Here is a 26,707-nt window from a genome sequence, read left to right as displayed (position 1 = left end):
CAAATGAAAATAACAAAGCTCAATCATTTTAAATGCATAAAATAACAAAATATTATTCATACATTAGTAGTAAAACATCTTTATTTTTAAATCAAAATTTTTGAAATTTTTATAAACTAAGAAGAGGTCCCTATTTTTTATTTTCTCTCCAGCCTCCATCATTTCATTTTTGTATCAAGTCTCAATCATTTCGACTTTGTTTCAAGCCTCCATAGTTTCAAGGAGTGTTCTAAAATACGCTAGGTGATCATGACGCAACAGATGGACATATAATGGTTAGACGTGTACGTGGACACCTAAATGGAACATATACATACTTATACTTCTACATAAAATATAAATTTAAGATTATTATATATTCAAACTATTTTTGGAAAACATAACATATATTTTACATGCAGTTTTTATGTATAAGTATATAGTTTAACATATATAAATAGTTTCGAATTACAGAAGATGAAAAATTTAAAATCTTTTTGCAAAAAAATTAAACTAATATCTACAATCATATAATACATAAAATAATTAAAATTAATATAAATAATAACATTAATAAAATATATAATAATATTAATAGTTTATTTTTTTAAATATTAATGTTTAAAATTTGCATAGGCATCTGCGTAAAGACACTATTATAGATCCAAATTATATAAATCCAAATAAAACATTGTATAAGGTGAAAACAGTACAATTGGCTATTGTATAGCACCTAAACGCTGTCTAGGCGGATGCCAAGACCGTATTTCAAAACACTGGTTTCAAACCTTCATAATTAATTGTATTATAAGTAATCATGACAAAAAGCTGCTATGCAAAAGAGATTTTTTTTAATTAATTATTCTTTAATAGCAAAATACTATTTAAATAAATAAAAAATTTTATGATATCTTCCTAACCTGTAAGAAAAGAATGCATGCAAACAAGAAGGCAAGGGACAAACTAAATTTGAACATAAATAGATTATTAAAGCCAGAAATAATATCCCAAAAAAAAAGAGCATAAAAACCGGAGTAACAACCAGAAACATGATCCCAACAATCTTTGAACAAAAAAAAAACAGAAATGAAAATGAAACTATTTAAAGTTTTCATTTAGTTATCCAAGGTTTTACTGAAACATATATGGTTCCCCAAGCTTAGTCCAATCAATATGTGGGACTTTGACTTCGTATAATTCCTCCTCTGTAACGAGGAGCTTGGTTTTTAGTTTCTCCTCCACACTCCACAGCCTTTGAATCGAAAGATTTTTTCTCAAAGTCTTCTAGTAACTTTATTTGTGCAGAAATAGAGGCTACTTGAAGTTGCGCTATGTGCCTTGAATATTTTGCTTCCATTTGATCCTTTACCATAAGAAGGATCGCTTTGTAATGCTCAAGAGTTGCCATCTCTCCCATCTTAAAACCTTCTTCTGGACTTGATCTATAATCCTCTTCCATTGGACGCTTCCTCTTCAAGTCAATCGAGCTCGCCATCGAAACCTGGCCAGTAAACATCGATTGTAATTTTAAACTTTTATAAAATATGATATGAGAAGGAGAGCCTGGGCCGGTCCTGGACTAAATCCCATAAAGCAAGGACTTTGGCCGCCAAAAAATATAAAAACTTTAAGGACACCATTTATCAGAAGTTTCGCCTTAGTCTAGTGACCTAGGAGCCTTGTTTTTCCTCCTACAGTTGCCGGGTTCGACAACAGCGTCCCTCTCTTCTTTTTGTTGATAAAAACCTTTCCTTTTTTTTTTTGTATATATCAAAGATACGGGAGGATTTTGTTACTCTTTCTAACATCATTAGCTTTCTTTTCTTGACTAAACATCTCTAGTTTCTTTTCTTATGTGTTACAGTAAATTGTATATTACTATATAAGAAATTTATTTTTAAAAAATCTAATTAATATTTTTACTTATCAAGATAGTTTCCCCGTTTTTCTTTTCTATCTTTGTCGGCTAATATTTGCTAGAATAAATGTATGAACAAGAAATATTACAATAATTAACTTGATTTATAGATTGTTCATATTCCACAATGAATTTGTGATTGGTTATGGTAGGAATAGCTGCATCTTTTATTATGCTTTTTTATTATTTCTTCTTTCTTCTTTTTGTAAGTTTTTTGAAAAACTTTTGAAATTCAAACACCTAAAATTATCATAAGGTTCTAATAATATTCAATGAAACTCTATGAAATCTCAATTAAAATTTATAAAGTGAAGTTGATGTTAAAGTGATTTATAATATATTTTGCTTTATTTTATAAATTATATATATATTTCTTTTGTTTCAGAATTTGTAAGAAAGTTATCAAGAAATAAAATTAACAAAGTGAAACTGTAAACATAATGGGAACAAACTTACGAGAAGAGTTGCAGATAATGTTTGGATATTTTTATTTTTAAAAAAGTTTTAATAAAATTTGTGTTATTGTGTTACATGTTTTAAAGTATTGTAAAACTCTTAATCTAATCTATTAAAACAGAGTCTTAATTTTTATCTACTTAAAAATGTTGTCATTAACTTTTGGACCTATTCATATCTCATTAGAGATAAATGTAACTTTTGGACCTATTTTTATTTCCAATATTTTTGTTAGTAACTACCCTATATTTACTGAAGTTTATCAGTATATTAATTAAATATATTAACTATAATTGATATATGTATAAAGATATTTATATTCACGAAACTGTAGTGGTGTATCTAGGAATATGCAAGATCCAGAGCTATTTTCCACAGCTATTTTGGATTTTTTTTTAGTTTTTTCGGATTGTCTGTTCGGGTTCGGCTAATAACACTTCGGGTTCGGATATATGATGTACCATCCTACAAGACCTATTCTAAGATTTTTTTATATTTCGTACTGGATATGGATCGGGTTCTTTGATTTAAGTTCGGTACAGACTTTGGTTTACGGATTTTATACTCAGACCTACTTTGAATAAAGAGAAAATGCGATTATATAAAGTTTTTACCAAAAAATTATTCCGCGCTTTAGCGCGGGTCAAAATCTAGTTATGCTTAAAGGGCAGCATTTTTGTCATCCGCTTTAGGCGCCACACGAGTCCGGACCGGCATTGAGGAGAGGAAACACTTATTTGTTTTTGGATATTGAAAAAAAAGATAAAGAAAAAATACGATAGAAAAGAAGTATAAATAGTGTGTAGATCAATTTTACGAAGATTTTTTTCTATTTTTTAATATTCATATACGGCAGTAAATATTTGATTATAAATTGTGGGTAGGTGAAATCTAGTCTAACCTTTTATCAAGAAAAAAGATCTTATCTAAGGTAATCTAACCTTCAGTATACGTGACATGTAAAATGAACAAAATGGTGTTTCAAAACAGAACAAAAAAAAAAAGGAACAAAATGTGGTGTAGAAGGGATAAGAATAAAATGGGCTTTAGTTCATTTGAAGCCCAATAGTGCAAACAAAAGGAGTACCCTGCACTCGGCACCACCCGATCATTTAATTTTGAAATTAGTCACTCCTCCGCTCTCTTCTTCACCCAATAGGAAAGAAAGAGAAGAGAAGAGAAGAGGGAGCGTTACTTGTTGGATCGATAGAGAGAGAGAAGCTAACCCTTGGCCTGAAAATGACGAAGCGGAATCTCCGATCGAAGGAGTCTACACTCGGCGAAGACGCCGAGCTACTCTTCCAGAAGAAGATTCGAGATCTGGAGTCCGTCAACGAATCTCTCAAGGTCTTTCCTTCTTCACATCATTTCGTAATGCAATTTTTCTCCGATTTTAAGATATAGTTTCGTTTTCTGAGCTCCGTAGCAACTGCGATTATATGGTTTGGCGTGCATTGAATCAGTGGAGCTATGTATTGTGAATTGTGTGTGTTTAATGATTCCGTTGGTGGCAGCGTGATGTGGAAGAGCTGAGGTCCAAGCTTGCTGATGTTTCTGTCACTTCTTCTGGTCAGTCAAGTAGAGATTTCTCCAACAAGTCTATTGCTACAAAAGAGAAGGTGAATCATTCATTCATTCATTCATTCATGTTTCAATTAATGTTGTAACTTTGATACTTGTGTATAGGGTATGAGCTCAAGGAGCAAGTCCAGTCCACGTTCTATGTGCTCTACAAAGAAGCACATAACTGAGAGTTGTGTAAAGCAGGTTGATGGTGAAGTCCAAAAACTCAAGGCGCAAAAGGTAACCCCATCTTGTCGCAAGATATGTGAAGAATTTTAGTGTTTTGACGTTTTTTGAGTTGTGACTACTCTCTTCAGGTTAAGTTGCAGTGCAAGATCAAGCTAGACTCTATGCAGTTCAGGCTATCTAAAGCTTCCCTCGAAAAGGAAACTCTTCAGGTTAAAGCCAAGAGATGCACCATTTCGTGATTGTCTTAGTGCTCTTTAGCCCTTCTTAAGGAACCTCAGGTTATTAATTATATCTTCTCTTCTCACAGCTCAAGAAGGAGCTAAGGAAAAGCGAGTTTGAGAAACATGTACTCTCAGCTTTGAACAGCCGCCAGAAGCTCGTATATGTTCTGCTGATTGTTTATATTTCTACATTTAGTTTTCAGGAGCTGTTTTGTTGCAGCTTGTTGATTCATACATTCTCTTAAACAGATTTTGCAGCTGAAGAATACACAGGCTTTGACAGCCCTTAAGCGCTTGAAATTGCTTCTGCAATCCAAAAAGACCTTTTCCAAGAAAAATAATGGTCAGATAACAAGTAGCTAGTATCATTTCCTTTTCTTCCTGTATTTTTTTTTTCATTGGCTAAACTGTTTAAGTATCTTCTTTGTGTTTTTACAGGTCCACCAAAAGGAACGAGCTCTACAAATCAGGTATGGGTACGTAATGTATTACATGTGCTTTCAACTGCAGCTACGTATTGATTTTCATAAGTTGACATTGTAAGTGATTTCTTGTTCTGGTTGTTTAGGAGTCTAGCAATGAAGTTGGGCTGCTATTGAAGTTGAACAAGATTCACTCTGGTTACGAACGGCAAATGAAAGAGTATGCTCTCAAAAGAAAGTTCATCAATGCTAATAGAATGTCCTTTTACTTCTGTCTTCTGAAATGATGGGTCCTTACTTTTTTTTGTCATCAGAATAGCTGAAGAGGTAAAAAAGTTCAGCCTAGAGGCAAGTGTGTTGAAAGCAGAGTTCGAGGGAGAGCAAAATTCATTGTAAGTTGTTTGATAGTAACTAAACTTTTGTTGTAGCCTCAAATTGTGTTCTCTAAGGTCATTTTTTTTTATATAGCTCTCCGTCATGTGACAACGGAGTCAACCAGAGCCCTATGGACTCGGAACTAAAGGAACTTAAAGAGGAATTTAGCAAACTAAGTACTCTAGTCAGCCAGATGGAAATGGCTAAATCTCAATTCAGTCTAACAGATAAAGTTCAGGTTATCATCAGTTTAATATTATCTCTAATTAACCAATTTTTTGTGGTCTGATTTTTCAATTGTAACTTGTTCATCAGACCGTACCAGCTGAATACTCTATCCCCAGTAAGGATAACGAAGAATCAAACTTAGTACTTTCTCAGCAGAAAACTTCCGAGGGAACAATCTATGGTACCAGTGATGAATCAAACTTAATACTCTCTCAGGAGAGAAGTTCAGTCTATGGTACCAGTGATGAATCAAGCATAGAGCCATCTCAAGTGAAAGAGACTGGGGAAACGCTCTCGTCTGAGGAAGCGCATTGCAAAAAGGAGCCGAGGAAAGCTGACATGTGTTGCTCTTGCACCAAGAAATCTCTGTGCAAGACGAAAAACTGCAAATGCAGAGCAAACGGAAGTGGGTGCGGTATCTCTTGTGGCTGCATAGCTTCCAAATGTAGCAACAGAGGAGAAAGCGTAAGATCTGACAAAGCAGTGCAAGCAGTGGTAGATGGTAAGAAGCCCGTTGACGACAAAAAAGATGCAAACAAACAACCATTGCGTGATATAGGGAATATACAAGTAAGCTTCTTATTTTTCTTCTGATTTTAGACCAAACCATCTTTACATCTTTTTGTTATAACTTTGAATTCTACAGGAAGCTGGAAAAGTTGGCAAGTTGAGAAAAGTGCAGAAGGCAGTTGCTAAGAAGTAATCAAAATGACAAATAAAGAGAAAGCTACAAGACCTCAGAGATGTGAGAATTATACAATGTTAAGATTGCCAGCAGCTTGATTGGTTTTGTTTTGGTTGACTATCTATAAATTCTTCAGAACTATCTTATAGTAGTTCTACATTTGGATCTTGATCTCCATTGATTAATAGTTGGCAACATAAAAACAAATAACTATGAATAAATAAGCCTATATCAAGAAAATCAAACATAGAAATAGAAATTGTGAATTTTCTCTTATTAATTTGAAAATCTTTGATCTTTTGTTTATTGCATTGCTTTGTATGCACAAGAGAGAATTGTGTCTATCTAAAGAAAGAATACAAATCTAGTACCCATATAGACTTGCTTATATAATAGACATTTAATTTGTATTTATAACAAAACAAAAGAAAACTTATTTTTATGTAATAAGCCTAAGATTAAGTCTTCTTAACCAGATAGAGTGAAGCATCATATGCATCACGTCGTAGGGCTGAGCAGGACGGTTCAACACGAAATGCCGCTTGACTTCTAAGACTCTCTTATACATCTTCAAGTATCTAACAAGAGAGACACTCTCTAGAATCGTTTTGATCTCACTTATCCTAGAAACAGGGATTTGTATGGAGAAGGAGTCCCAATTAAGCACATCACTGAATGGTAATGAATAGTTATCCGATATGATCACAGGCACACAACCAGCGTATATAGCCTCGACCTCCCTTGGGCTAGCGACCTCCCAACCACTCGGGCATAGACAAAACTTGCTCATCCCCATTAGTTTTGTATAATCTTTACCCGGAGGAAGACGTTCATACACTTGTACTTGACTGTCCTTTTCTTTCCAATGTTTAAATAAGATTTTTCGGATGTCACCGTGTGTTCTTCCCGCGAAAAATGCTAGTATAGATCGAACTCTCGGTGATTTTCCGAGGAAAGATGGACCCAGTTTACCTTTAGGAAGATAGATCTCCGGAATGGATACATCTACGTTCGGCCTGAATCCTTCCGAGGTGTTAGCATTGCAAAGTCCCCTTATGAATCTTACGAACAACTTTGGGTTCCCATCGATCACGTCGGGTGCCTATACACAATATTTTTTACAGAAAAATATATATTCTGTTAAAATATAAATTACACAAATGTGTGTTTTATCATATTTCATATAGACATATAGATAACAGCATCAAACTAAGAGAAGAAATTAACAAGATAAATTTTAAATTTTAAAATTACCATACGTACAATATTATAAACTAACTATTAATTAGAGTAACTTCTACATCACTTTATTTTTTACTCTAAAATAAAGTTTAAATTTTAAAGTAAAAAAAAAAGGTCCAATCCTATCCCATTTTCCATTCCAATAGAGTAAAAAATGGGGTTATTCCATAAATAGATTATAAATTGGTATTATTTGATCATTAGTCCATTTTTCATTTTAAAATAAAGTATGATTAGAACAAAACTCAACTTCTATTATAGAGTTTTACTCTTTATGAAAAAAATGTAGTATAGTATATTAAAGATGCTCTTGTATCCCATTTATATTCTCATTTGTTATGTCTCAAATAACGAATAGCCTTTTTAGTTAGTCCGAAGAAATCCCTTATATATTAAAGGAGAAGCATTGTAATAAATGCATTCACACTATAATATACACGTGGCAGCTTCACAATGACTTGATAATAAATATGTTAACGCGTTCACACTATATTCATAAATGTGTTCACACTATATACTTTTTTATTTTTTTTAATATAAAACTTATGTGCATGGTTCAAATAAAACTTTGGATTTTTCGGTTCGAATCAAAACAAATAACGAATCAAAAGCTAAACTATATATATATATATATATATTATTTTTATTGTTTACGGATAAAGTTGGGCAAAATATTTATAAGTTTTGATTCAATTCGTTATCCGTTTTGATTTGAACCAAAAAATATGGACATCGTAACTCTACGAAGCAAATCAACTACTAAAATACAATTAAAAAAAACAAATCACAAATACCAATATTTTTAGAAACGGATATCAAATTTGATCTGTTATATGCATATATATACATATATGTACAGAATTATATATATATATATATATATGTTATATATATTATAGTTTATATAAGTTTTACAATATTTTTATGGATTAAATTTATTATATTAGGTATTAAAATTTAAAAAGTTAAATAATATTTTATTTTTGTAATAAAATGTTATTATTAAAATTTTCAATTATTTTTTAAATTTTATTTTATTTACGGATCAAATCAGATATTCTTTAAAATTCTAAATCATTTCGGATATCAGAGTCAAAGCCTTTTTAATTTTTAATTAATTTTAATTTTATCTTCCATGTATTATTTAGAACAAAAATGTTATTTAATACTAATTAACAATATATTTATATATTTATCATTTATTTTTATATACTTTTACATACATATGCATGTGCACCTTGATGTGAATACTGTGTAAGTATTTACCACCAGTGAAGTATTAATTTTTTTTGGAAGTTGAAACATTTTTTTTCTTAATGTTTCTTTCACTACCGACCAAATTATAGTAAAATGATTTGTCTTAATAATTTTTTTTCTTGAACTATTATCCATTTACAAACTATGAAACCATTGGTTCAACATGACGATTATCTAAAATTTATAACATGAAAATAAATAAATAATAATAATTTTGGATTTTACCGAAAAAACTAAAAAACAAACGTTCTAACAGAATAAACCAAAATAAATATTAATTTAAAATAATGGTTATATTTTAGGAGATTAAAAACAAAAAAATAACTTAAAACCGAACCGATATCCAGATTAAATAGATTTGTTTTTTTTTATTAAAAATAACAAAACTAATAATCACATCCCGCGCAAGGCGCGGATTATTACCTAGTAGTATAAATATTAGCCGATCTACTTTCGTAATTATACGATCCAATAAGTTGTACACAACACTGAGGATACATTGGTATACATCTTTTTTTTAACAATTTACAATATCTAACAGTTGTTATAAAAAGATGCCAAAAAAACAGGTGTTATTAAAAAAAGACCTAAATAGAAGGTTCCTATTTGCAGTATCTAATATGTATACACTCAATCAATGGTTAAAGAAGAAGAAAAACGTACCCAGTCATGGCATGATACCATGAAATGGTCACCTCCACGGCTTCTGTTCCAGAAAGGATACTTAGTAGCAACAACATCAACATAATCCTCTATAAGGCGGTGTAGGCGAGCCCTCGAAAACCCTTCGACAGAGGTTATGGGCTTGTAAACAAAGTGGATGACCTTGGCGACGCTAAATGGAACGAAATAAACGTGAGCATCATCAGGGTGATCTGCCCGAAAATGGCTCCTCATAGGGCCCTCCACGCACATTTCGTCCATGAATTGTCCTTCTATACCGTAAATGTCATTAACAGGGCCGTCATGGAACAGTGGGGCCTCTCCCTCGGTGTATGTCCACACCTTAAAACGATTCATCATTTCCGTGTGACTCCTGATTTAGAGCATATAGGAGTGAAAGATCATATTACAAATTTAAAGTTGGCCTCTATTATTTAACACATATAAGGACATATAGTAGCAACCAAGAGCACCATGAAACAAGTGGCTCCCACTAATGTTAAGTAAGTTTATTTCGAGAACAATTTTTAATTACGTATTTCCACCACACAGGATGTGTAACATGATCAAACCTTTCCCATAGTAGATTTTGAAATAATGAGCTCACTAGATTCTGACCCGTGCGATTGCACGGGATTATGTATATTTATATTCATAATTTATGGTTCTAAAATAAAATTTAAAATTTGATGATATTTTATAAACTGCAGTTCGCATTTGATTTTCATTTTGGTTATGATTCGATTGTGGATTTAAGTTTTCGGTTCAGGAAATAGGAATATAGTAATAGTTCGGTTTTTATGAATTTGAGTTTGGTTTGTTTTCTATTTTATTTTGTTTTTTAGTTTGGTGTAAATAACAATGTTAGTATTCCTATCAAATTTTGAGTTCAATTCGAGTGTATAGGTCTTAATAGAGATATAAAATTTCAATCTTGATCTGATTTAGGTATCTATATTTTTGGTTACATTTTCTTGTTTTATTTTTTGTTATTAAATATCTTTATATTTTAAATATGTTTAGCGAATCAATGGTGAATCATCGACTTGAGAGTTATGTAATTTGACCCGTGCTTTGAAAATGCGAGATTGTTATTTGATTGGATAATATTATATTTATGTTGAAGTTTTTTAAAAAAAAAAATTGACTCTAAAGCTCGAGCACAGATAAAAATCATAGCTACAGAAATGGTGGAGAGATCATATCAATTAATTAATGGATTATCTTGTTGTATATATAAAGTTTAGAAATGAACGTTACTTGATAGATAGTTTCAGGAAATTGGATTTGATAACTAATTTAACTTTCTCTTGGTTATAAACTAATATACGATAGTTTTCAAACATATAGATTGCTAATTGTTATCTGTTACATTATATAGATATACTAACGAACTTGCTGATCTTTTTTTTTTAACTTCTTCATTAGAAAGGTAGAGTCAAAGGGAGTAACAAAGCCACAAAAACCAAATAAAAAGAAAACAAAGCAACAAGCTCAACCTTGAACAAGATCTATGAGCTAATCAACAATGCATCCCTTAAAATCCTTTGGTGAAGCCACGCAGGTCCTCCTAAGGCCAAATAAGATTGAAAACGGCCATCTCGAAGAACGCTCTTTGCAATCTCTCTTGCTGTCTGATTCGAAGAAACCGACTCCAACTCAAAAGCTACCGAACGGAACATGCCACAGAAAGTGTCAATCTTCTGAAGAAACATTCTGAACAGAGGCCATTCTAATGGCTTCTTTATTGCTTCAACGAGCTCTCGAAAATCTGAACCAATCACAACATCCTGATAACCCAAATCCTTTAAACTCTGTAAGGTCCATATCAAACATCGAAGCTCAGCCGTTGCTCTGTTCGGAGAGAAAGTGTTAGCATCTCTAGCATGATGAAGGACATTGCCACTCTGATCACGAACAATGAAAGATACTCCACTATGTAGCTTTGCGTTTCTCCAGTTTGCGTGTATGTTGCATTTGACATAACCTGGAAGAGGAGGATCCCATTTCTTCGTTTCTTCATTCAAACCATTTACAGACGTAGGCGTTGGTTGCAGTATATTCAGCTCCTTCCAGAGGCTTGCCTCTTCCACCGCTTTTTGAATTTGAATGATTAGAGATTCCTGTGTGTCAGCATATAAGAGCATGTTCCTGTTTTTCCAGATCGTCCATAGAATCCATGGGATGGCTTGCCTCTGCAATATCGGCACTGTCTCATCTGACATCTTCTGCAAATACATATTCAGTAATTCCACCAGTGAGAGTTGTATTTGGGAAGGGAGGGGCTGAAGGCCTACAATAGACCACGCATCCTGTGCCATCGTACACTTAAAAAGCACATGCTCAATGGTCTCTACCGCCGACTTACAGACTTTGCACCTTGTGTCAAGATCTAGACCTCGAGTGTTCAGCCTCTCTGTTACTGCAAGAGCCCCAGAAACAGCGCGCCATAGGAAGTTCCTAATCTTAGGAATCGTTGGGACTGTCCAAATGTGTCTCTTAAGTTCCAGAATACCAGGTGTTGATTCCATTACACAAACAGCTTCATCCTCTTTCACCTTCGAGGCTAAAGCATAACCACTCTTCACCGTATATGCTCCTTGTGAGGTGTACGCCCATATATCCCTATCAGCAACATTTCCAATCTGCATTTGAAGGATTCGGTTGACCTCATTTTCCGGAAACAAAAGCTGTAATTTATTCACATCCCATTGCCCATCATTCCCCATTAAAGCTGCGACCCGTAAGTTCACATCAGTGTCTCTTTGCTTGTTGATAGGTCTTCTTGGCCCGTCGTCCATGATCCAGTTGTGAGACCATACATACGTGGATGTACCATTCCCAATAGACCTGATAAGACCTCGACTGAGCAACTCTCTCCCAAACAATATACTCCTCCACGCATAAGAAGGTCGATAGCCCTTACCACAATCCAGAAAACTTGATCTTGCAAAATATCTTCCTTTATAGATACGGGATATAAGGCTGTTGGGATCGTTAAGTACTCTCCACGCCTGCTTAGCTAGGAGAGCCTGATTGAAATCCTCAATGTCCCGGAACCCCAGACCACCATTCTCTTTAGAGATACACAGCTTCTTCCAAGAAACCCAATGAATCTTTTTCTTCTCATCATTCTCATCCCACCAGAAACTTGCCATTGCACTCATCAATTTCTGACAATGATGCTTTGTTAATCTGAAACATGACATGGCATAGACAGGAAGAGCCATAGCTATAGACTTCAAAAGGATTTCCTTGCCTCCAAAGGATAACTTCTTAGCGAACCAGCCTTTGAGTCTCTTACTCATCTTTTCTCCAATGAAGGCCAGTAGCTGTTGTTTGGAGCCGCTGAAGCATTCCGGAAGACCAAGGTATTTGCCATCACCACCTTCCTTATCAATACTTAAAAGGTCCGCCAAGAGGCGTTTCATCACTGGATCAATGCCCGCTCCAAAGGTAACAGCCGACTTTTGGAAATTGATCATTTGGCCCGACGAATCTCCATATAGTTTCAGTCGACGCAGGAACTCGGTACATTCAGGCAGTGTTGCACGACAGAGGAAGAAACTATCATCAGCAAAAAGCAGGTGCTGAACCGATGGACAGGTTGCTGCAATTTTCATCCCTGTGATCGAGCCACTTTGCTCTGCCTGGCTCATTGTATGCACTAATGCCTCAGCACACAAGATGAAAAGAAAAGGGGAGAGAGGATCTCCCTGTCTGATACCTCGTTTAGGCTTAAAATGTCCAAAAGATTGTCCGTTGAGCAAGACAGAGTAGGAGACAGAGCGGACACAAATCATGATCCAAGACACCCATTTCGTATGGAAGCCTAGCTTGAGAAACAGAGCTTCCAAAAAATCCCATTCCACTCTGTCATAAGCCTTGGACATATCAGTTTTGATGGCGATGAAATCTGTTTTACACAATGGATTCGTTCGCAGAGCATGCACCATCTCGTGTGCGATCAAGAGATTATCAGAGATCAATCTTCCCTCAACAAAAGCCCCTTGAGTTGGCGAGACAATATGGGGGAGAACCACCTTCAACCGTTCGCATAAAACTTTAGACACAATTTTGTAGACCACCGAGCAGAGGCTGATCGGTCTCAAGTCTTTCATCTGATTCGGGTTCTGAACTTTAGGTAACAGACATAGCTCAGTGAAGTTCCAGTCAGATGGAAGTTGTCCAAAGTCAAAAAACCTTCGAACCTCCTGAGTAACGTGAGTGCCCACAATATTCCAGAAGTTTTGGAAAAAAGTCCCAGTCATGCCGTCAACTCCAGGAGTACTGTCACTCTTTATGGCCTTGACTGCTTTTTTGATTTCAGCATTAGAGATAGGTTTGACAAGGTTCCGGTTCATGCGCTCCGTGACCCTAGGCATCATACCTTCAAGTAGTTCAGCTGCGTCTGCAGACCCATTCGAATGGAACAGGTCTTTAAAGTAAGCGACAGCCACCTCTCCCATCGCATCTTCTGTGAAATGCTCAGTCCCAGCATTATCAATGAGAGAGTGAACCTTGTTTTTCATTCTCCTCGATTCTACCCAACCATGAAACACCTTTGTATTCTTGTCTCCAACCTGTAGCCAAGAATTCTTACATTTTTGCTTCCAATAGGTCTCTTCCTCATCATAAGCTTTCTCCAATTCCAAACGTAAAGAAGGGAGAGAAGTCAGGTTAGGAGATCTTTTGCTTTCCTCTATTTCAAGTTCTCGTCTCAGTCTCTTTATGTTTGTGTTGGAGTTCACATTAGCCTGCCTTTTCCATCTGCATAGCTCCTGTCTACACGCTTTAATTCTTTCGGAGACCGAGCCTTGACATGAGACCGCACTGCTATACCATCCTCGTCGAACAACCTCTGTCACCTCCGGTTTCTTGCACCATCGTTTGTCAAACATGAATCTTCCTGTTCTCCTCTGGCCAGCATTAGCAAGACTTGTGAAAATTGGTCTGTGATCAGACCCGGTTTTTTCCAAATACGCTGTGTGAGAGTGAGGAAAGAGTTTGAACCATTCAGCGTTACCAAAAGCTCTATCCAAGCGGCATTGAACCCATACTTTCTCTTTAAGACCATTATTCAAGATCTCCCTCACTCCACCCCAAGAGAGACGATTCCCTGAACTTGGGATCTCTTTAAGTCGACAATCTCTAGCCATAGCTCGGAACTCAAAGAAAGAGCTTTCTTGCCGCGGAGGACCTCCAACCTTTTCTGTGTTATTCATTAATTCATTAAAATCTCCAGTAAGGAACCACCCTCCACTTCTATTCAACCCAAGGAGTGTGAGCTCCTCCCACACCAATCCCCGCCTTTGACGAATGGGATCACCATATACGAAAGACATGTAAAAAACTTGCATTCCAAGTTTAACTTCAGCATCAATGATTCTCGCTGAAGCAGAAAGAACCTTAACCTCATACTTCTCTTTCCAGAAAAGCGCCAAACCTCCACTAAGTCCAACTGGATCCACCAAGTAGCAATGGTCATAACCCAACGAACTACGGAGTTTCAGAACGTGATCACTAGAGTTTTTAGTCTCTAGGAGAAACAAAAAATCCGGGAGATGCTCACGACACATCTCCTCCAGGCGTCGAACTGTCAGGTTGCTCCTCAAACCCCGACAGTTCCAACTGAGCGTACTCATTGAGGATTGGATGGTTTCTGGTGAACCATCAAACCCTTGTTGTGTCGTGACATTTTTGAGGAAACTTCCCCTTCTTCATCTGCCTTGCGTTTACCAGCTGCATCCTCCCTGGCGAGGTGATTCTCAAAGTGTTCCGCTGAAGAAACTCTTCTTTTGTTTTGGTTCCTTCTAGTCCACGAAGTTTTGCTCTTGTGGGAACTCTTACTTCTGCTACCACGTTCTCCTCTCTGAACATCGCCAACCCCAACAGTAAAGCCACCAGACAAGGTCGGGGATTTCGACAAGACTTTGGGATCATCAAGATTAGCAGGAGCTGTACCAAACTGATCGCTTGTGCGATTAAAGACAGAATCTTGTCTATGGCTGCTGGAGGTCATAAGCCCATTCGTTTCTACTACCTCATTCCTCTGATGTCTTTCTGTTGGATCTTTCGACCTTTGACGTTTGTGGATATCAGTTCCCTTAGATGAAGATTCTGCACCATCAAGGATTTGATCTGACTGGACTCTGCTGAAATCAAAGATTCTACCTCTACCCTCACTTGTTAACGGTGCCACTTTTGGAGCAGATTCAAGACGCAAGCACGATCGTTGTGCGATGGGGTCCTGAGATAACTCATTGAGAGTTTTCTTCATCTTTGCTTCTCTGATAATCCTCTCTTCTGGATCAGAACAATTCATGTAGAGCCTCATCTGCTCAAAAACCTCCGGAGCAACTAAGGATGCATGGGGCTCAAAACCAGGAGGTATGGATGGAGCTAGAAGAGGCATGATCTTGTCAGCCAGATTGTTATGATGCTGCCTAACTCCTGAAGTCCCAATATCCGAGCCATACTGATGACTAGCAATGCCCTTAGCCTTATTCCGGGAACCTTGGAGAAGGGGACATTTTTGTTTCTCATGCGACAGCCTAAGGCAGTGGAAACACTTCTTCCTGATACGTTCATAACCAACATCCACATATTCAATTCTGCCTCCAGGTAGCGTCACAGATTTTTTGTCTCGAACCGGTAGATTTAGGTCCAAAACAACTTGGACCCTGATATAGTCATTCAGTAACGGTTTTTCAGGGTCGAACTCAATCACCTTGACATGGCCTATACCATCTGCAACTGCATCAATCGTCTTCAAAGTGAGGTAGTTGACTGGAAGGTTGTAGAGACGCACCCACACTTTAGCTGTTTGGAGGTAATTTGGAGGAGGAGATTCTACCCATCGTTCCATTGCCATTCCCCAATCATCAAAGGTCCAGAACCCCTGATTAAGAACCATCTGTATATCAGTCTCAAGCTCAAAGACGAACTGGAATCTCTCCTTAGTAAGAGCCATCCCCCGAACTCTATCATAAATCTTCCAGATTTTGGGCATAGTCTTTAACATTCTTCCCATATTCTGGCATTCAGGATTAAGGAGACGACCCAGAATGCTTCGCCCTCCTCTTTCAATCGCACAGAAATCAACGTCCTCAGGGATGATGATTGTTTTATCTTCTCCAAGCGTCATACCTTTCATAACCTCCGCCAGATTTTCGTCCATCACCAGTAAAATCAGAAACTTTTTGCGAAAACTTTGTGAGATGTGAAGGGAAAAGAGAGAGGAAGACGACGGCGCAGATGAGAACCCTAGATAAACACATATTTTCTTTGAAGATCTACCGTAAAAAGGAATATTTCCTAAAGATTTTCCCTGATTTTCGAAAAAGTTTTGGAAATTTTTGAAGTTAATCCATATCGCAGCAAGGATATTCTCCTTCTGAAAGTTTACTCCACTCTGATTGGCAGATACCAAATCACCCTTTGGAGAGAAAAAAATCGCCATTGCGATTGTCTTTCTTCAGACGAATTGAGTTAGCATATTGAGTTTTGAGGAAAAAAGCTTGCTTGAAAAAAATGTAGTATAGTATATTAAAGATGCTCTTGTATCCCATTTATATTCTCATTTGTTATGTCTCAAATAACGAATAGCCTTTTTAGTTAGTCCGAAGAAATCCCTTATATATTAAAGGAGAAGCATTGTAATAAATGCATTCACACTATAATATACACGTGGCAGCTTCACAATGACTTGATAATAAATATGTTAACGCGTTCACACTATATTCATAAATGTGTTCACACTATATACTTTTTTATTTTTTTTAATATAAAACTTATGTGCATGGTTCAAATAAAACTTTGGATTTTTCGGTTCGAATCAAAACAAATAACGAATCAAAAGCTAAACTATATATATATATATATATTATTTTTATTGTTTACGGATAAAGTTGGGCAAAATATTTATAAGTTTTGATTCAATTCGTTATCCGTTTTGATTTGAACCAAAAAATATGGACATCGTAACTCTACGAAGCAAATCAACTACTAAAATACAATTAAAAAAAACAAATCACAAATACCAATATTTTTAGAAACGGATATCAAATTTGATCTGTTATATGCATATATATACATATATGTACAGAATTATATATATATATATATATATGTTATATATATTATAGTTTATATAAGTTTTACAATATTTTTATGGATTAAATTTATTATATTAGGTATTAAAATTTAAAAAGTTAAATAATATTTTATTTTTGTAATAAAATGTTATTATTAAAATTTTCAATTATTTTTTAAATTTTATTTTATTTACGGATCAAATCAGATATTCTTTAAAATTCTAAATCATTTCGGATATCAGAGTCAAAGCCTTTTTAATTTTTAATTAATTTTAATTTTATCTTCCATGTATTATTTAGAACAAAAATGTTATTTAATACTAATTAACAATATATTTATATATTTATCATTTATTTTTATATACTTTTACATACATATGCATGTGCACCTTGATGTGAATACTGTGTAAGTATTTACCACCAGTGAAGTATTAATTTTTTTTTGGAAGTTGAAACATTTTTTTTCTTAATGTTTCTTTCACTACCGACCAAATTATAGTAAAATGATTTGTCTTAATAATTTTTTTTTCTTGAACTATTATCCATTTACAAACTATGAAACCATTGGTTCAACATGACGATTATCTAAAATTTATAACATGAAAATAAATAAATAATAATAATTTTTGGATTTTACCGAAAAAACTAAAAAACAAACGTTCTAACAGAATAAACCAAAATAAATATTAATTTAAAATAATGGTTATATTTTAGGAGATTAAAAACAAAAAAATAACTTAAAACCGAACCGATATCCAGATTAAATAGATTTGTTTTTTTTTATTAAAAATAACAAAACTAATAATCACATCCCGCGCAAGGCGCGGATTATTACCTAGTAGTATAAATATTAGCCGATCTACTTTCGTAATTATACGATCCAATAAGTTGTACACAACACTGAGGATACATTGGTATACATCTTTTTTTTAACAATTTACAATATCTAACAGTTGTTATAAAAAGATGCCAAAAAAACAGGTGTTATTAAAAAAAGACCTAAATAGAAGGTTCCTATTTGCAGTATCTAATATGTATACACTCAATCAATGGTTAAAGAAGAAGAAAAACGTACCCAGTCATGGCATGATACCATGAAATGGTCACCTCCACGGCTTCTGTTCCAGAAAGGATACTTAGTAGCAACAACATCAACATAATCCTCTATAAGGCGGTGTAGGCGAGCCCTCGAAAACCCTTCGACAGAGGTTATGGGCTTGTAAACAAAGTGGATGACCTTGGCGACGCTAAATGGAACGAAATAAACGTGAGCATCATCAGGGTGATCTGCCCGAAAATGGCTCCTCATAGGGCCCTCCACGCACATTTCGTCCATGAATTGTCCTTCTATACCGTAAATGTCATTAACAGGGCCGTCATGGAACAGTGGGGCCTCTCCCTCGGTGTATGTCCACACCTTAAAACGATTCATCATTTCCGTGTGACTCCTGATTTAGAGCATATAGGAGTGAAAGATCATATTACAAATTTAAAGTTGGCCTCTATTATTTAACACATATAAGGACATATAGTAGCAACCAAGAGCACCATGAAACAAGTGGCTCCCACTAATGTTAAGTAAGTTTATTTCGAGAACAATTTTTAATTACGTATTTCCACCACACAGGATGTGTAACATGATCAAACCTTTCCCATAGTAGATTTTGAAATAATGAGCTCACTAGATTCTGACCCGTGCGATTGCACGGGATTATGTATATTTATATTCATAATTTATGGTTCTAAAATAAAATTTAAAATTTGATGATATTTTATAAACTGCAGTTCGCATTTGATTTTCATTTTGGTTATGATTCGATTGTGGATTTAAGTTTTCGGTTCAGGAAATAGGAATATAGTAATAGTTCGGTTTTTATGAATTTGAGTTTGGTTTGTTTTCTATTTTATTTTGTTTTTTAGTTTGGTGTAAATAACAATGTTAGTATTCCTATCAAATTTTGAGTTCAATTCGAGTGTATAGGTCTTAATAGAGATATAAAATTTCAATCTTGATCTGATTTAGGTATCTATATTTTTGGTTACATTTTCTTGTTTTATTTTTTGTTATTAAATATCTTTATATTTTAAATATGTTTAGCGAATCAATGGTGAATCATCGACTTGAGAGTTATGTAATTTGACCCGTGCTTTGAAAATGCGAGATTGTTATTTGATTGGATAATATTATATTTATGTTGAAGTTTTTTAAAAAAAAAATTGACTCTAAAGCTCGAGCACAGATAAAAATCATAGCTACAGAAATGGTGGAGAGATCATATCAATTAATTAATGGATTATCTTGTTGTATATATAAAGTTTAGAAATGAACGTTACTTGATAGATAGTTTCAGGAAATTGGATTTGATAACTAATTTAACTTTCTCTTGGTTATAAACTAATATACGATAGTTTTCAAACATATAGATTGCTAATTGTTATCTGTTACATTATATAGATATACTAACGAACTTGCTGATCTTTAAAAGCTAAAAAATGTGAAAATTTTAAATATATATATAAACCAACTGAATGGATTGAAATGTGAGCTTCTTGATAATATGTTTAAAATAATATTTTGTATACTTAAATTACAATAGTTACCTATGCACCTTCCTATTTTAACAAATATGATGAAACAAACTATCATTCAAGTCGTGTTAAAAACGTTAGATGCACCATGACACACGTAGAGGCACTTGAAGTAGAGGCACTTACCTCTCATATAATAAGATGATCTCTACCGGATATTGCTGTGTACTACTTTTATGTATTAAAAGTTTGACATCTCCTAAATTTGTAATTTCATGTTTAGAAGACATGCTTATTTTCTCGGAAGCTTGATAGGAAAATCTTAAAGCTATTCTACTATTTATATGAATAGGATATAGCTTTTCTTTTAGAGTATCTCCAAGAAGGAATCTCATTTTGAGGGTGAAAAATCCTCAAAATAAGGGTTTGGGAATGAATTGCTCCAAGAATGAATTTCAAATTCATCTTTAAAATTTTGTGTAATTTGCGTTTTAGTCCTTAACTTTAATATAAACTACTTATAATCACTAAACTTTATACAAATAAATAATATGTACATATTGAAAATATTAAACACAATATTTATAAATACAATTTATTAGAACACAAAATACAACTTATTCCATATGTATAGTAAAATGGTATATATTGATTATCTATATTAAAGTTTTTATATAGATCATCTTCAAATTAGTCCCGTGTAGAACATCTGAACAAATGTATAAACTGGACATCAAAGGTATATAATATAATTAATTTTATATTATTGTTGTACCAATAGTAACCAACGCATGTTTTTAATATGACACGACATAGGTTTAGTTTTATTAGCCGAAGTAATTTAAGTAAATAGGTTTCATTTCTAATTAGCATGTTATACTATCTAAGCATTTATAAAAAAGTTCAAAAATAAATTAAGCGACAACTTTTAATAGTAGATAAAAATAGAACTTTAAATTAATAGATTAGATGTTAAAAAGTAGTTGAATATATTTGATCTTTTTGAGTTCCATTAATCTTATAATATTCAATTTGCAATATTATATAAATTCTTTAATTTAACAAAAGAGGAATAGAAGCTCTTGCATTATGCATAGAAAGCGGCATCTTACCGGAGCCGTTACATTGTAGACATTATGTGTAAGTTGCGTAATTGTTTGTCTTGATGATCACTAATATCGATGTAAAATGGTTGGGAAAATAAGAAAACCCATGTGACTTGACTATCAAACATGTCAGCGCTATCATCTTTGACGATCTAAGAAACGACTAGACATTATGTACTTGTCAAGTATTTGTACTCGTAAATTACCAATTTAGTAAAGAAAAAAAACTAACTGGTGAAAGGCGGCTGGGTTCTTGTAGAGAGAGCTGCTATAGTTTTGCGTAGAGGCTGCCCTCTTAATTGCTGCTCTTGCTTTCGCTAAATCTGCTTCTAGTTTATTCAACCTACTTCTCTTCTAGGGACAGCAACAAAAAATGAAAAAGAAAGAATAGTAATCATCAAATGTTCAAAAAAAAAAAGAATAGTAATAATGATTAGAATATTATAAAAGATAGATGGGTAAAGATTCCTTGGTTGTTTTTGTATATATTTTTTTGCGTCAACCATCAAATGAAATTAAAAAGCAAACGAGCTCTGTTTTTTTTTTTTTTTTTTTTTTTCGAAACGAGCTCTGTTCTTCAGAGAAAAATGGTTACATACCCTGATAAAAGTTGTTTTACTTGTAGGACTTGAAGACTTCTCTTGGTTATCTTGATCAGAGACAGAAGAAGTAAAAGAGACTGAAGCAAGTGTGGAGTTTGTTGTGTTGCTTTGTCTGAGAGGAAGAGGATGAGGAGGACAGATTGGAGCAAGAGTAGTGCTTGCTGTGTTGTTTTGTCTGAGAAGAGACATAGGAGGAGGACTAGAGACTGAATCAAGAGTATTGTTTGTTGAGTTGTTTTGTTCGGGAAGAGACAGAGGAGGAGCAAGAAAAGATAAAGAGACAGAAAATTGGTTTTTGTAATCTATGAAAGGCTTGTTAGAGGGCTTTGTGTAGACAAAAAGTGAAAAAGAAAACAGAATAAGAGAGATTGAAAAAAGGGTTAACAGAGAAAGAAAGCATCTTCTTGATCTTGGAGCTGCCATGAATATGGTTTTCTCCCTCTCTTTTTTTCTTTTTTCTTTTACTCTCGAGAGGAATACACAAGAGCAGCCATGGATATGTGTTTTTTTTCCTTCCCTTTGTTGTTTCTTGATTCTTTACTATCAAGGAAGACACAAGAGAATTTTGAAAGTGAGGAAGGAGAAAGTCATAATGATTCTGTGTTATGTCTCTGTCATATATCATTAGTGGGAAAAAAAGAGTTTTGCTTCACCAAGCAACTTGCTGGTTTGTTTCTTTGATATTTGGCCACTTATGAATTATAATCCTACAATTAATGTAATTATATTTTAAAAAAATATAGAGCTGAGCCATCTCTGCACGTTTACATCAAGTTTGTTTCTATTTTGTTTTCTTTTTCTTCTTTCATCTAATATTATATTAAACTGCTGAAAATGATCATAAACTGGTTTAGAAAAAGATAAACTCTTGCGCCACAAGTCAAAACGAAAAACAATCAATCCAAACAAAGAACGCACAGCCCAAGTAAGAAAAACACGATCCAAATGTAAAACTTAAAGCACTCAAAATAAATTTGAATTTCCAAAAATATTATATTATTTAGTTTCAAAACATTTTTATTTTATTTTTAATTTTTTTAATAATATTTGCTATTCATGTTCGGAATCCCGTTAAATGCAATACATAGGGGGGGACAAAAAAAACCGAACCGAACCGAGTTAAACCGAACCAACCGAACTGAAACCGATTCAAACCGAACCAAAGTCTATTTCAAACCATTTGGTTGAATATTTCCCCAAACCGAATGGTTCGGTTTGGTTTGGTTTTAAACCAAACCGAACCGAGAAACCGATGTGTTTTTGTAATTGTTTAAATTAAAAATATTAGTAATACCAATATACTAAAATTCTAATACTAAACCACATATTTTCTATTTTTTATTGATTAACATATATTCTTCTAACCTAATATGTAATCATCAAAATATTTGCTTTAAAATATTTCATTCATTGGAGGCTTTTTAATTTTAATGATGTTGGTTTTTTTACTTTAATTAACTTTCATTTGTTTTAATTTTTATATATACTTTGTGACTTTTTAAAGGTTTTTGTTTGAGTTTTATATTGAATTTAGTTCACATAGTTTATTTTTACATAATTTATGTTGTAAAACATAATTTCTCTTAGAAAAAATAAACTAAGAAGAATCTAATTAAACCGATCCAAAAAAAAACCGAACCGAATACAAATCAAACCGAATACAAACCAAACCGAATATAAACCGAACCGAGAAAATAACCGAAGTGCCCACCCCTAGCAATACATACAGTTGATAATTAAGACTTAACAATTAAATTAAAAATAAGAAAGAAATTATTCAAAAAATGTAGACCCTTATCAGTTTTGTTAGTTATAAACAATATTTTTATATACGTAAAATCTTTTTTCTATACCGTTAATGGTAAATATTCTTAATATTAACCATATTTTCAAACGTTTATGAGTTTTTTTGAAGAAAATAATGTTATAATCAACATGTATGGTCCTCTTCTTTCTTTTCTTCTTCTACCATTTTTGAAGATAATTTCGTGATTTTTTAAAATCATATATTTGTTTGTTCTTACTCCATAAAGTTTTGTAGTATATATTTAAATTATTTTCACAAACCCAAATGTTTATCACAAAAAAATTCACCTTAGATCAAAAAGTAAACTATTCAGTAATAAAAAAAAGTTTGATATAAATTTCAAGTATCCATATTAAAACAGTATAGGATTAATTGGGTCATAATTCTTTCTAATTCTAAACTTGTAGCACCCCTTAAAACAAATAAAATAAATTTTCCAAATTCCTGAAATATAAAAAAAATTGGGATTACAATTTTTATTAAAATAAATTAGTTAAAGAAAAATTATACTACGGTGTTATTGTTTATTTGTAAGGTTTGACATGTGACTGTCTGAATATTTGTTTTCACTTTAATATTGTTTTTTTGTACTAAGTGGTATAATATATATTTGTAAATTAAAATTTATTAACTAATTGATAATATAAAATTTTAAAATATGATAATTTATTTATTACTTTGAATCATTATATTTTTTTTATCGTTTATTATATCACAATGTATCATAAATTATTTTATATTTTATTTATATATATTATATGAATTGATTATAATACGTGGTTTTTTACTTTATTATTTATTACTAACAAATATCGAAAAATATTTAATATGTTAATACAAAAATATATTAAGAAATCTATGGAAAAATCTATTTTTGTTAAGATTCGATTAAATAAATCTATAATTTAAATCAGGAAAGACATTAGATGATTATATCTATCATTTAAATTAGTAAAAAACAAACATACTTAAAAATAAGTTTAATAAATATCTCAATGGCATGTCATTGTAAATATTAGGAAAAAGCTAGGGTTATTTTTTAATTGTAAATCAGTTTTAATAGATTAGATAGATATTTCCTTAATATATATTGATGTAGTAGTTAAAGCTGATTACTCCTATTGAAAAAAGGTCTACTAATTTCTAAATTATCCTCTAATGATGGATATTTTAATCATTTGTTTTCTTCAGTAGATTTTTTTAACAATGTTAACAGAAAATGTTAGATTTTTTTTTTCATTTCTTATCGGTATATTAATTATGTTTAAATTTCATCAATATATATATATCTGAGTGTTTCCGGTTGATATGTAAAAATAAAATGTGTTATGACGTCTAATTTTTTTAATTGAAATAATTAAATTTTCAGACATTCAACCGCAACGTTTAAAACAAAGTTTATTTGCAGTATAATCGGCTAATCCGGCTTTGTTTAAAACAAAGTTTATTTTTATAAGTTTATTTTTATAAAATAACATGATATGAGCCTGTTGCGTTGCAACGGATTTTGTTTGATGTTTTAATTTAATAAAAACATGGTTGACCTATTCCGGTTGCTCTTTTGTCTCTCTAACATACCTCCGACTTCTCTCTACATAAAGTATGTGTTTTTTTTGTTTAGTTTTAGGTGGTTAGTTTAGGCTGGAATATAGATGAGATATGGAATTTAGTTTAGGAATGGAATTAGATCTATAATTTGTTTAGTAATGAAATTAGATTAGATAGATTATAAATACAATTTTTATAACGGATAATATTTTTTCAAAATCACTAATTTCAATTTGTTTGTTTTTCTAATAGATGGCTGGTAGTAGGAAGAGACTTAGGAACATGAGACCCACTTATGCGGCTACGTTTCTCGGTATGGGAGTTGATCCGTCAGCTTCTTCTTCTGGTACTGCATTGCACCGGATTTTGTCCCTGAGAGCCAATCTCAGGGAAAACCGCAGACGACTCAGCAGGCTATGCCTCCTCCTCCTCCTCCTCCTCTACCCCTGTACGTGTCTCCTGCACCGTATGAGCCTCTACCTCAGCAGCCTCAGCCATCTCCTCCTGATGCTGCATCAGCTCCTGATGCTGCATCAGCACCTTCTCATGAGGGTATCCATCCGGATTTGATGGTGCCACCAGATGCACCGTATGCTAGGTTTACTGTCGAGGACCTCCTCCAGCTACCTAGTTGAGAAGGTTTACGCATCCTTGACCCCGATAGACCGCCAAACACTTATTGGTAGTTTTAAATTTATTTATTTCAGTTTTATTTTCATTTATTACATTTACATTTTTCATATTTTGCAGGTTTCTGACGGACAATGTTGTGGGACAGAAGGTTTCGGACACCATCAAATCATACTTCCATGAAGCGCATCTGAACTGGTCTTTTACTCCGGAACACATTCAAAGGGTTTGGTTCATGTGCTTTGCGGTAATTTTTAATTATTTAAATTTTATTTTATCTATTTTTTTAAATTTATGTATTTGTGTTTTTAATGAATTATTTTTTGCAGCAAAAGTGGAATTGGTCTCTTGGTGTGAACGAGGAAGTGAAGAAGGCGTTCAATGCTAAGGCGATGGCCCGCCTTAAGAACATTGTTGCTGACTAAAAGGAGAAGTGGATGGTTCTAGGGGATGATGCCAAACCCATCTCTGCAAACTAAAAACACTCACTTGGGCAATAGATAGCATAGTATGACATTCAACATGTCAGACCTTTAGAACATACTGCAAATATGTAATTGCGATGATGGAGAACCACATGCATGACCAAGCTTCTCTACAAAGCTGAAGCAGATAGCGAAATTACAAAGAAGATTCCAATTTTCAAGCTTATCTACAGTCTTCGGACTCAGAATGCAACTGATGATTCTTTTCCTAGAATTATAAGATCATTTCATAGGAATCTTTTTTTATTAATAGTTCTGTTCCGGTTTGATTTACCAGATCACCTTATGTTTGAACAATATAATAACTTTTGATATTAAAAAAGCATCCAATTTTTTAAAATTAATTAATTAATTAAACCATAAGATAGTGCTTTAAGTGTTGTGAATTTTGGGGAGATAAGTTACCTGGTTTCGAAAGTAACCTATTACATTTAATTTGTGGCACTTGGATGAGATTACGCTTTATATTCATTTGAAAATTAGAAGAGCCATAATGGATTTCATTTCACGCACCTCCAATTGAAGATCAGTTTGACCTTTCTGAGATACTTTCAAATGAATAAAAGAAAAAATTATAGTTCTAGTTATAAAATATCTTTCTGTTGACCCAAATTTTAAAAACAGTCAACGAACATAAAAAGTAATAATAATACTACTGACATGAGTAAAAATAGTTGGGACCGAGAAAGGATTCACGAGAAATATT

The 26,707-nt window shown here is 33.4% G+C and overlaps 2 protein-coding genes across 4 annotated transcripts; one reads left to right on the top strand and one right to left on the bottom strand.

The window, feature by feature from the left end:
- The first annotated feature begins 3,463 nt into the window (after positions 1-3,463).
- LOC106392361 (kinesin-like protein KIN-4C) lies at positions 3,464-6,205 on the top strand. 2 transcript variants are annotated; one of them, XM_013833182.3, is made up of 12 exons: positions 3,464-3,700; positions 3,868-3,972; positions 4,040-4,156; positions 4,234-4,314; positions 4,413-4,484; positions 4,576-4,669; positions 4,765-4,796; positions 4,895-4,968; positions 5,063-5,140; positions 5,217-5,361; positions 5,439-5,921; positions 5,998-6,205. In XM_013833182.3, exons 1-12 carry the CDS (start codon positions 3,593-3,595, stop codon positions 6,052-6,054), a joined length of 1,446 nt encoding a protein of 481 aa, XP_013688636.2. In that variant the 5' UTR covers positions 3,464-3,592; the 3' UTR covers positions 6,055-6,205. The 2 variants fall into 2 exon arrangements, with proteins under 2 accessions (XP_013688636.2, XP_013688635.2); XM_013833181.3 differs by having other exon boundaries at positions 4,765-4,802.
- An 89-nt stretch (positions 6,206-6,294) lies between these two features.
- LOC106390912 (xylogalacturonan beta-1,3-xylosyltransferase) lies at positions 6,295-22,137 on the bottom strand. 2 transcript variants are annotated; one of them, XM_048738582.1, is made up of 5 exons: positions 21,529-22,137; positions 21,162-21,283; positions 18,370-18,742; positions 9,199-9,571; positions 6,295-7,138 (listed from the first exon to the last, which is right to left on the bottom strand). In XM_048738582.1, exons 3-5 carry the CDS (start codon positions 18,450-18,452, stop codon positions 6,476-6,478), a joined length of 1,119 nt encoding a protein of 372 aa, XP_048594539.1. In that variant the 5' UTR covers positions 18,453-18,742; positions 21,162-21,283; positions 21,529-22,137; the 3' UTR covers positions 6,295-6,475. The 2 variants fall into 2 exon arrangements, with proteins under 2 accessions (XP_048594539.1, XP_048594540.1); XM_048738583.1 differs by having other exon boundaries at positions 21,162-21,280.
- Positions 22,138-26,707: the final 4,570 nt, after the last annotated feature.

Source organism: Brassica napus, chromosome A8, assembly GCF_020379485.1.
Source record: "Brassica napus cultivar Da-Ae chromosome A8, Da-Ae, whole genome shotgun sequence".
In the NCBI taxonomy this organism is placed as follows: Eukaryota; Viridiplantae; Streptophyta; class Magnoliopsida; order Brassicales; family Brassicaceae; genus Brassica; species Brassica napus.
Note: the sequence above shows the minus strand (reverse complement) of the source record. Positions and strands in the feature narration are given on the sequence as shown.